Raw genomic sequence first — 12,006 nt, forward strand, 5'->3', positions numbered from 1 at the left:
TGTGGTTTTAATTTGCATTTTCCTGATGATTAGTGAAATTGAGCATTTTTTCATATGTTTACTGGCCATTTGTCTATCTTCTTTTGAGAAGCTTCTGTTCATGTCTTTTGCTCACTTTTTATTGGGGTTGTTTGATTTTTTTCTTGCTAATTTGCTTGAGTTCTTTGTGGATTGTGGTTATTAAACCCTTTATCGGATGTATAGCTTGCCTATATTTTCTCCCATTCTGTAGGCTGTCCATTTGCTCTGTTAATTATTTCCTTGGCTATGCAGAAGCTTTTTAATTTAATCAAGTCCCACTTATTTATTGTTATTGCCGTGATTGCCTTTGGGGTCTTCTTCATAATTTCTTTCCCTAGCCCAGTAAGAGTTTTTCCAAAATATTCTTCTAGAATACTTACGGTTTCATGTCTTACATTTAAGTCCTTTATCCATCTTGAATTAATTTTTGTGAGTGGTGAGAGATATGGATCCTGTTTCATTCTTCTGCATTTGGCTATCCCAATTTTCCCAGCACCATTTATTGAATGGGGATTCTTTCCCCCAGTGTATATTGTTGTCAGCTTTGTCAGAGAGCAGTTAGTTATATGTGGGTGATTTTATATGTGGGTTTTCTGTTCTGTTCCATTAGTCTATGTTTCTATTTTTGTGCCAGGACCATGCTGTTTGGTTACTATATAGCCTTGTAGTATAGTTTGAAGTCTGGTAATGTGATGCCTCCCGATTTGTTCCTTTTGCTTAAGATTGCCATGGCTATTTGGGTTGTTTTCTGGTTCCAAACACAGCATAGAATTGTTTTTTCTAGATCTGTGAAATAAGACATTGGTATTTTGATGGTGATTGCACTGAGTCTGTAAATCACTTTGGGTAGTATGGACATTTTAACAAAGTTGAGTCTACTGATCCATGAGCAAGATACATTTTTTCCATTTGTGTCATCTGCAGTTTCTTTCCTCAGTGTTTCCTGGTTCTCTTTGTAGAGATCTTATATCTCCTTGGTTAAGTATATTCCTAGGTATTTTATTTTCTTTGTAGCAATTTTGAATGGTATTGAGTCTTTGATTTAACTCTCAGTTTGACTGGTATTGATGTATAGGAATGCTACTGATTTGAGTGCACTGATTTTGTAACCTGAGACTTTGCTGAATTTATCAATACATAATTGATAAATCATCAATTATCTGCACACAGAGAGAAAGGAACGCTTATACACTGTTGGTGGGACTGCAAATTATACAGCCTCTATGGAAAAAAGTATAGAGATTCTTCAAGGAACTATAAAGTTAGACCTACCATTTGATCCAGCAATCCAACTACTGGGTGTCTAGCCAAAGGAAAAGAAGTGATTTTATCAAAAAGACACCTGCATTAGAATGTTTATTGCAGCACAATTCACAATTGCAAAGATGTGCAATCAACCCAAATGCCCATCAATTCATGAGTAGATTAACAAAATGTGGTATATGTATACCATGGAATACTACTCAGCCATGAAGAAGGATGCCTTAATGCCTTTTGCAACAATTTGGCTTTTTTTCAATTTCCTTTTTTTTTTAATTTCAGCATCTTATGGGGGTGCAAATGTTTAAGTTATATATATTGCCTTTGCCCCGCCTTTTGCACTAATTTGGATGGAACTAGACACCATTATCCTAAGTGAAGTATCTAAAGCAGGGGCCCCCAACCTATGGTGAGTTGTATAATTATTTCATTACATATTACAATGTAATAAAGTGGATAATAAATGTAATGCATTTGAGTCATCCCGAAACTACCCCCCCCCACCCAACCCTGGTCAGTGGAAAAATTATCTTCTATGGAAACGGTCCCTAGTGCCAAAAAGATTGAGGACCACTGATCTAAAGAATGGAAAAAGAAACACCACACGTACTCACTATTAAATCACAACTAACTGATGAGCACACATGTGCACAGAGGGAATGTGCCTGGTGTAATATGGCAGGGGCAATCCCTGAATATAGGGCTTTCAACCCTTCTTCTCTGCCTATCCTCACTAATGCATGTAACATTTCTTTAATTTCTTTAGTTTGCATCATTCATCTTGCCTTGAATCTGGAGTCGTGCCTTGGTTAAATCAAGTGGTAATGTACCCCATTCAGCTGAGATGGAGGCTAGCCCTCCATACAAACGACTGCCAGTTGAGGGCTGATATTCTCACACGGTTTCTTCTCCTTTCCTTTATAGAAACATTGTCTCCAACAGGGTTTTTGGTGGCAGCGGAGGCCCTCTACCTCCTCCAACCCAGAACTGATTGCAGCTAAAGCCAGAGGCTGCACAGGAGGTCTTATCTGTCTCCCCTTCTCCATTCCTATTTTTTAAATTTTATTTCAAAATATTAAGGGGTACAGATGTTTTTCTTACATGGATACATTGTACAATGCTGAAGTCAGGGCTCCACTAATTTTGCTAATGTTTTTGTTCATGATTTTCTTAATAGGCCTTGAAGTCATATCCTAAATCATTACTAATCCAACTGATGTTTTAAAAATACAGATGCAAGCACAAAGCAACACCATTCAAGGAGGAATGATAGACAACTTCATTAACATTTACCAACAAGAGGGGACAAGAGTACTGTGGAAGGGTGTATCCCCTATTGCTCAGAGATCTGCTACTATTGACACGGAGCTACCAGTCTATGTCATCACCAAGAAGTATCTGATTGTCTCAGGCCTGATGGGAGACACTGTACATACCCACTCTTCTCAAGCGTCACCTGTGGTCTGGTGGGTACCCTGGTCTCAAACCCTGTCAATGTTGTGAGAACACAGAGAGTCCCTTCAAGTTGACAGATGCTCTGAATACACAGATATCCTGGATTGCTTGTTTTAAACATGGAAGAATGAAGCATTTTTTTGCTCTATATAAAGAGTTTTGGCCAAATTGAGATTTGATTCTTGGAATATCATTTCCTTTACAACAGATGAGCAGTTGAAGAAATTGGATTTGTGACAAGTCAGGGCTGCATGAGACACTGCTCTGAAAAACAGTGAAACTTCCTGTGTTTCATTCTGGTTCTCACTGCTTGGCTCATCACAGATTCTGGCTTGTGAATGACAGATAGAGATTGGGTTCGTTCAGATTGCTATGTGTTGGCATCAGATGCTCTTCATCAAACGTTTAACGGCATAAACCGTAACATCCAAACACTAGGCTTTACCACTGAAGTGTCCTTCAGCATCAAAGACTATATATGAAATGCATGTTTCTTGCTAAAAATAACTTGTAAGAATATCAGGAACTATATACTGTTTCTTCAGGGAGAGCAGCCCTGATGCATCTCATCTCATAGCTGAGAATATCAGACTGCTCTAAAGAAGCTCCTCAGAACAGTGAAATGGAGCCTCCAAGAAGGTATTATTATTCCTGAAATTTTAGGAGCTTTTGCTTCTTGTCAACTGAAGAAATTTCACATGTGGAGACCTGTACTTTTCAATCCCAGATATAAACAGTGCAAGAAATAGATCTTGGAATATTGTACTGCTTTATAATTTCCTATTTTGGTAGGATCTTTCACTTATTATAAGTGATTTTAAGACTTTGTACACTTGACCTTTGTGAGGAATTGTTAAAATGTATTAATATCTAAATTTATGGTGATGCTATGTTTTGGCTTTGAACATTGCAAGGTCTGCGTTGGTGGGAGGTATTTTCAAGCAGCTTGGTTCTGTTTTAGGTAATGCTAGTAATTAGCTCTATTATTTTTAGCAAAATTTACTAGTTCCCATCTATAAAATCATAATAACATCTATTAATACAGAGGGTGAAATGAAGAAAGAATAATAGCTGCTGCTACTTGACTTTAAAGGCAAGTGTATTTACATTATGCTGTCATACAGCTATAATTTCTCAAACAGTCGGCGTACGTAGAAATAAAAGAAAGAAAATGAAATCAGTGGGTGTGGTGGCTTGTGCCTGTAATCCCAGCATTTTGGGAGGCCAAGGCAAGAGGATCACTTGAGGCCAGTAATTTGAGGCCAGCCTGGGCAACATAGCAAGATCCCATCTCTAAAAAAAAAATGTAAAAAAAAATAATAATAATAGCCAGGTGTGGTGACACACAATTGTAGTCCTAGCTACTACTCGAGAGGCTGAGGCAGGAGAATTGCCTGAGCCCAGGAGTTTTAGGCTACACTGATCATGCCACTGCACTCCAGTCTGAGTGACAGAGTAAGACCTTGTCTCTTACATAACCAAAAAAACAAAGTAAATGAAATCAATATGCCTTAGCCAGTTCCTAACTCAAATTCCTGTGTTCAGGGTAAGCTTTTTCCTCTACTGAAATAATTCTTTAAAAAAAGAAAAAAGAGGTTTAAAAATAGAAGAAATAGTGACTTCAGTACTTGATATTTTAATTTTGAAGTGCCCATGTAATATTTGTATAGAGACATTAAGTAAGATGAGTGCATTGGGCTGAAATTCAGGAAAGAGATGTGGTCTTAAGTATTTCAGAGTCACCATTTACATACAAATATATAATATTTCAAACCATGAAAGTGAATAGGCTCCCCTAAGAGAACAGGTAGACTAAGGTGAGAAAAGAACAAATGGTAAAACCTTTGTGAATACAAACATAGAAGAGAAGAGCCTTTCAAGTGACTAAGAAAAATTATTAGGTAAGAATGAGGAAATCCAAGCAAGAATGGTACCACATAAAGAAGGAGGAAAGAATCAACAGAAGCAAATGATATAAAATGAGGAAAAGAAAAAGCAGAAACTGGTAAGAGAAGGTCCCAGGGCAAGAAAAATAGAAGCTTCATTTCCATGGTTGAAAAGTGAATATAAGATAAAGAAATGGGGCCTGGAACTACATAGACTACTTAAAAGAGCCCTTCTCTGAAGGGAAACAGAGAGGTAAGGCACATATGGAACATATAACTTGCTCTATTTTTTAATATGAAAGACACATGAGAAGGTTAGAGGATGCAGGGGAAAGTATCAATAGATACTAAGACATAATAACAAGTGAAGCAATGTTCTGGTTCTTTAAAAAAAAAAAAAAAAAGTCAAGAGACCCAATCTGGCACAAGACACCTCTTCACTGTAACCTAGAGAGAGGAGATATTGATAAGGGCATATAAATACGCATTTATATACATGAAGCAGGACATCTAGTGAGCCTTCTATCTGGAAACTTCCCTTTTTATTAGCGAAACAGGAAGCAAGGGCTCCTCCTGACACAAGTGGGCAGGGAAAAGGCAGGGGGGTTGATGAGACTGGCAAAGGCTTATAATAACTGTTAGGGAACATCAAAGAAAGAGTATCTAAGAGGATTTCAAAGCAACATAAAGAGAGTAGCTGAGGTTAGAAAATATATATTTGCAGTATCAAACTATGGCATAAATTCTCTTTGCTCAAGTTCCTGAGTGCCAGAGATAAAGGACTGAATTGATCTAAAATTGGGGAACTGCAGGCAGAAAACTCTGAAAGAGAAAAAGAGCAAGAAAGTTTAAAGACATGGCAAAAGAATGCAGTGAAACACCCTGAGGTCTTCATTAGGTAGGGAAGAAAGCAAAACCACAAAGGGCTGAGAGAGTGGTAGGAAAAAGAGATCCAGATATAACATTTTAATTTTAAGAAGTCAGAAAAACTTATAAATTTGTAAATGAGATAACATATAAACTTATGTATCCTCCTGAAGAATAAATTCTTATTTCTACACTTTCTCCTCCACTACAATACACTAGCTTTTGAAACCCGTTAATTATTGGTCTTTGACCATTTCTCTTGTTTTGAGTTAAAGAATTTACCCAGGGACAAATAAAATTATAAGATATCTTCATACCATCAAAGGAACATAGCATTTGCTTAGAGAAAAAAACACATAAAAATAACAGTATGATAAAAGACATCAAATTCACATGGAAAGTTGTGTGATAGAAGCAAAAGAGCAACAAAAAATTCAGAATAGGCAGGGAAGCCTTCCTGAAAATTTTAAAGTTTCTTTTTCATAATAAATAAGATTTTTATTAGTGCTAGGGGATTATGAATAGAGCAATAGTAGAAATGACAAAGTTGTATAGGCATTGCTATGCAAAAGAATCTGAGTAAGAGAAGATTCACTTTAGGAAATAACTAGAGAAGAGATTGGATAAAAAAATTAGTGCTAGATTATGAAGCATCTAGGACCTTTTAGCTCAGACTGAGGATAAGCAGAGAGGAATCACAGGGTAGCATGGAGTGTGCAATACTAAAAACAATATTTTATGGCACTTTTCCTCCCACTGAAGTACACATGTGCCTGATTAAATGACTCATACGTTAGCACAGAGAAAAGAACAGACTGTATATTATTGCAGTATAACAGATTAGGGCATATACCCCATATACTGATTCAGTATACCCTATAATACTGATTCTTACTATATGACATTCATAAATTGAAGAACTCCATATAGGCCTGGCACAGTGGCTCACGCCTGTAATCCTAGCACTCTGGGAGGCTGAGGCGGGCGGATCGTTTGAACTCAGGAGTTCGAGACCAGCCTGAGCATGAGCAAGACCCCATCTCTACTAAAAATAAAAAGAAATTAGCTGGACAACTGAAAATATATAGAAAAAAACTAGCTGGCCATGGTGGTGCATGCCTATAGTCTCAGCTACTGGGAAGGCTGAGGCAGAAGGATCCCTTGAGTCCAGGAGTTTGAGGTTGCTGTGAGCTTGGCTAACGCCACGGCACTCTAGCCCTGGCAACAGAGCGAGACTCTGTCTCAAAAAAAAAAAAAAAAAAGAACTGCATATAGTAAGAATCAGTATGACTGTATCTTGATTTCAAATGTAATGCTATAAGAAGTCATGATTATAGTGTATCTTTTAAATTTGTAAAAAATATTTTACATCATTAGCAAAAGTGACCTAATTCACCATACTATTTAAAAATAGTTATTACTGATCTATTTTTATTAGTAAAATTTACCATTTTTAAAAATATATAATTGAAGAAATAGTACTTACTGCAATGCTTTGAATGTCCCAAAGCTTCCTCAGCTTTCATGGTCTCACACAGTTCAAAGTACTGAATACACTGCTGAACTGCTGTAGTTATCTGATAAAATAATAATAACTTATTAATTCCAGAACTTTGCAGCCTACCTACAAGTCTAAGAAATTAGTCAAGGCTGTAAAAATGACTTGGGGAAATATTTAAGAAAAATATTTAGTATAGTACTTTTCCAGCCACTTAAAGCTCAGTCTCCTCAATTACACTTTAACTAGGGCATCATTCTAGGGAACACTGTAAAAACATTTGTGGACCAACAAATATAATATCGTTATAATGTTGGTGTCAATCGACAGAAATAAACACATACTTTACGTTCCATAGTGAAAGATGCAAAAACCGTTGTTTTGACTTTAAAACTCTTCACCCAGTTCCCCTGCCTTGGAGTCTTTTCTTTGCACCTAGCCAGCAAAATATCAAGTGGATCAGGCTGTCATTTTCATCTCAAATACCAGAATTGTCGAAACTGACAAAGGAAAGCCTCGTAATCCAAAGAACAGAGTTATAATAAAAATTGCTCTCCAACTTCTGCTGTACCCCAGGATGTTCCTATGAGTCTCCATTCTAACTCCTCCTCCCACTGTCTACAAGCAGAGATTTCAGAACTTCCCTATTTCCTCAGCAGCTACCTACCTGTAGATGCTTTCTTATCTCCTAATTTCTAAACAAAATAGAAGCCACCAGTGAGATAGATCTGTTAACTGTTAGATTTTATAAGGAAGATGTTGATGACCTTGAAAAGATCAGTTTTAGGGAAGTTTGGTAAATAAGTCCAGACTATAATAAATAAAGGAAAAGGTACTGAAAAAGTAAAGCTAACTAGCATAATTTTTGCTTTCCAGAAGGGTGGCTGTGGAAAAAAGAAAAAAAAAGAGCAACAGTTGGGTCTTAGAGTCATGACTGAACTCTTCTTCAGGTTAGGATATAGGCACACTTAAATGTTACTGGGGGGAAGCAAAGAGAGAGGAAGAGTCTGACTATACAGGAGAGAATGGGGACAGTTGATATAAAAAATTATCCAGGACAAATAGGCAGAACCCAACTGGAAGGAAAGATTAAGCTTAAGATGGGAAAAAAATGCAGGCTATGTGAACAGAGGCAAGTCCGTAATTGTGGCATCAAGGAATCAATGGATTTCATACATTATGGCCTCAATTGTATACAGAAAAGAATTTAACATGGCAGGACTTCTATCTTTAGAAAGGTCTGTTTACAAGGTTGCATTTTGATAGTTTCTAGGAACTTTAACTTCAGGAAGGCTACCACCATTCTGAGAACTGATAAGAGGGGCTACGTTGTACCTAAACTATTTGTACAAATAATGTGGTTTATGATGAACACCTGCTTTCCTTCTAGGACTGTGGGATCCTGGTACGTGCTAGAGAGAGGGTACCCACATGATCAGTCCCCTATCACCCCAAAAAAAACCAGGCACTGAGTCTTTAATGAGCTTCCCTGGTATATAACATTTCGCACAAGTGGCACAATTCTATACTGAAGGAATTAGGAATGTCCTGTGTGATTCCAGTGGAAAAATGACTCTTATAAGCATTTACTTTCATATCCTCCAGACTTCGCCCAATATACTTTTTCTCTTTGCTGATTTTGCTTTGTATCCTTTCACTGTAATAAACAACAGCAGGGAACATGGTTATATGAGAGTCCCATGAGTCCTCCCAGAAAATCATCAAATCTGATGGTTTCTTAGGGACCCCCTGTTCTTCCCATATCTATATGTCTTGTCTAAATCAAACCCATCAAGATCCAAGCCTTCTAGAGATCTGTATTCCAAACTCGATATGACCAAATCTACAAATCATTATCTTTCCCAGCAAATGTTTCCTTCTATTATGTTATCTCTAATCACTCAATTGTCTAAGGCCTCACCCACCTGGCCTCCATTCAAAAGCCAAGTCCTTTAAATCCTACCTCCCAAATAGAATTTTCCTGAATCTGTCCATTTATCCAAATTCTCACTGTCATATCCTTAATTCATGTTTACATCATCTTTTGCTTGGCCTACTACACAGTCTCTTAACCATCTTTTTGCTTCAATACTTCTCCCCTATCTTCATCTAGCATCTTCAACCCATTTTCCAACAAAATATAAAACAACAACAAAAAAAAGTGGCTTACAACAAATTGCCACTATGGGGAACTTCTGACATGACAAAGTTAATAAAATAGTACACTTAAGAGAAGCTCTAAAGAATGAGGGGGGAAAAAAAAACAATAGCTTCTTTAACCAAGAACTCAAAACACTATCTCCAAAATAATCTCTCTCAAAGACTCTTTATCTCACTTCCACTCAAACCTTTAGAAATCCACCCTCCTTGCACCCATGTCTACCCAACTTTATCTTCACTATCCCCTTACATTCCCTTTTATTTCTTCTACTCTTCCTCCTGGCTTCTTAAATGTGCCAGCCTTTATATGAGAAAACATAACACTCACAGAAAAAGGAACAATCTCAGGACAGGAACAATCACATTACGTGATATCCCTTCAAATTTCAGGAGCAAAAAGCAGATCTATAGTAGGTGAATTTAAACACTGGTCTAAAGAGTCAAGTTGAGGGTATGATGAAAGATTTTACTAACCATTGGGAAGATAGAAATTTGATGTAAAATTCAGGATTGTATTCGATACTTATTGCCCTGTACTATCAAATATATAACAGCCAGTGCATTTAACTGTGAACCCCTAAGACAGGGAAAAATAAGATTAAATACAGTTCTTACTGTAGGAAAAACTAAGAAAGAATTTAAATAATTTAGTTGTCAAATCATTTTTTAAAATGACTTTCAGAGAGCAAGAAAAATGGCACTACATAAAACCATTTAGAAGCCATTCCTTTAAAGGTAAGCTGGAGTCAAATTGTTAAAAATAAATAAATAAATAAAAGGTTAAATATTTACACTGATAGCCCAAAACATTTAACTAGCCATGACTTTGCAATGCCATGGAAACAAAGGCTCTCTTAACTTCCTCAGGTATCTCTATAAAAATCTGACAGAATATACATAAATTATTTGATACCTTAATGCTATGCTACCTACTGAAAATGTCACAAACATAAGAGAGAGACTAGAATTGTACAGTCAAATACAGTAGCCAATAACCACATGACTTTTTAAATTTTAATCAGTTTCTCAGTCACCCTAGTCACATTTCAAGTTTTCCATAGTCACATGTGGCTAATGGCTACCCTGTTAGACAATGCAGAAATTCCCTCATTGAAGAAAATGTCATCAGACAGCACTAATGAGAAGTTAAAGGAAATGCATTTGCAGGTCATTCATGCTAAACATGCTGTCATGACTAAAGTCCTTATGCAAGAATCTCTTATAAAACAGAAAGACAAATCCATGGAGCATTCTAAAGTTGACACCATAAACGCACAAAATGTGACCCTCACTTCTGAAAAGGAAGTTGAAATAAATGGATTTTGCAACCATTTTTCCCAATGTTTCTTTTCAAAAGTGGGGCCAAGTTTACTTTAAAAAATAAATACACCACAAATAATCTTGTGATATTTTGCAAATTTTGAAAAGCTCTTTAGACAAAATGAGAGGATTTTTACATTTTTTTTTATTTGTATATATCCATAGGGTACAAGTACAATTTTGCTACATCGATACATCGCGTTGTGGTAAAGTCAGAGCCATCAGTACATACATCACTCAAGCAATGCACAAAATGAGGTTTCAGTTGAAATCTCTAGAATGTTTGACCCATTACATACATGAAAAAATATTTGACTAAGTTGATAAAATATTAAAGTGATTTATAATAAAGTAGTCCCATTTGCAGGCTAAAAATTGATTAAGGTATAGTCGACTTTTCAAACAACAGATTTTAAGATTTAATCTATAAGAAACATATTTGAAATACTTCCACTGGGGCTTCTGTAATAGCAACAGTGAGTTATTATCTGCACATAAACCATGGGGGAAAAATCATCCTGTTCTGTGTTTTTTCTTTCTTTATTCTAACAAGATCAGTCTATGCTCATATGGCAACAACAATTTTCATTTAAAATGGGAATGGGAGAGAAATGAGATGTGGAAAGACTTTATTTCAATTCATTTCTCTAAAAATTTTTAAGTACCCTTTTACCTCTACAAATAAATTCTCATCCTGTTACTCAATATCACTATCTCCTGCTGCTCAATTCTCTTGATTCTCAAACACAAAACAATTACTGTTCTCCTTCTTTCACTTTATGTTCTACTGCACTTACCCAAAAACCACAATCCCAGGAATCTTTCCTTCACCTGACTTCTAAGCTCAAGGTTCAACCTAACTACATAAACTATATTTATTTATTTTGAGACAGAGTCTCGCTCTGTTGCCCGGGCTAGAGTGAGTGCCGTGGCGTCAGCCTAGCTCACAGCAACCTCAAACTCCTGGGCTTAAGCGATCCTACCACCTCAGCCTCCTGAGTAGCTGGGACTACAGGCATGTGCCACCATGCCTGGCTAATTTTTTCTATATATATTTTTAATTGGCCAGATAATTTCTTTCTATTTTCAGTAGAGACGGGGTCTCGCTCTTGCTCAGGCTGGTCTCGAACTCCTGACCTCAAGGGATCTACCCACCTTGGCCTCCCACAGTGCTAGGATTACAGGCGTGAGCCACCTCGCCCGGCCCATAAACTATATTTATTGACCCAAAGTTATACAACTTTTTAAGTATTTTAATAACTTTCATCTTTTTCAGGCTATCAATTATTTATTAGATGTGATTTCTTTTTAATTCCTTTCAGTACCCTTAGACATTGTTCTAATCATACATGTAGATAATTTAGGTAATATATTTTACAGTATTAATCTATATTTGGTATAACTCAAACCAACTTTTACAAATACAAAACCATTTATCATTCTAAATTTTTCTCAAGTAACTTTCACTCATAAACATGAGTACATTTTATAGAAGTCATTCCTTTAGTAACACCTGATCTGAATCAAATTACATAATAC

General features: G+C 36.5%; 1 protein-coding gene and 1 pseudogene across 2 annotated transcripts in view; one reads left to right on the top strand and one right to left on the bottom strand.

The window, feature by feature from the left end:
• TBC1D32 (TBC1 domain family member 32) overlaps positions 1–12,006 on the bottom strand; it is a 183,862-nt gene that overhangs the window by 143,091 nt on the left and 28,765 nt on the right. For both annotated transcript variants that reach the window (XM_069488273.1, XM_069488271.1), the window contains exon 11: positions 6,976–7,066. In XM_069488273.1, the coding sequence (XP_069344374.1) occupies positions 6,976–7,066 (91 nt within the window). The remainder of the gene's footprint in view (positions 1–6,975; positions 7,067–12,006) is intronic.
• LOC138395593 (kidney mitochondrial carrier protein 1 pseudogene) lies at positions 2,488–2,973 on the top strand (annotated as a pseudogene).

The sequence above is a fragment of the Eulemur rufifrons genome, chromosome 15 (assembly GCF_041146395.1).
Source record: "Eulemur rufifrons isolate Redbay chromosome 15, OSU_ERuf_1, whole genome shotgun sequence".
In the NCBI taxonomy this organism is placed as follows: domain Eukaryota; kingdom Metazoa; phylum Chordata; class Mammalia; order Primates; family Lemuridae; genus Eulemur; species Eulemur rufifrons.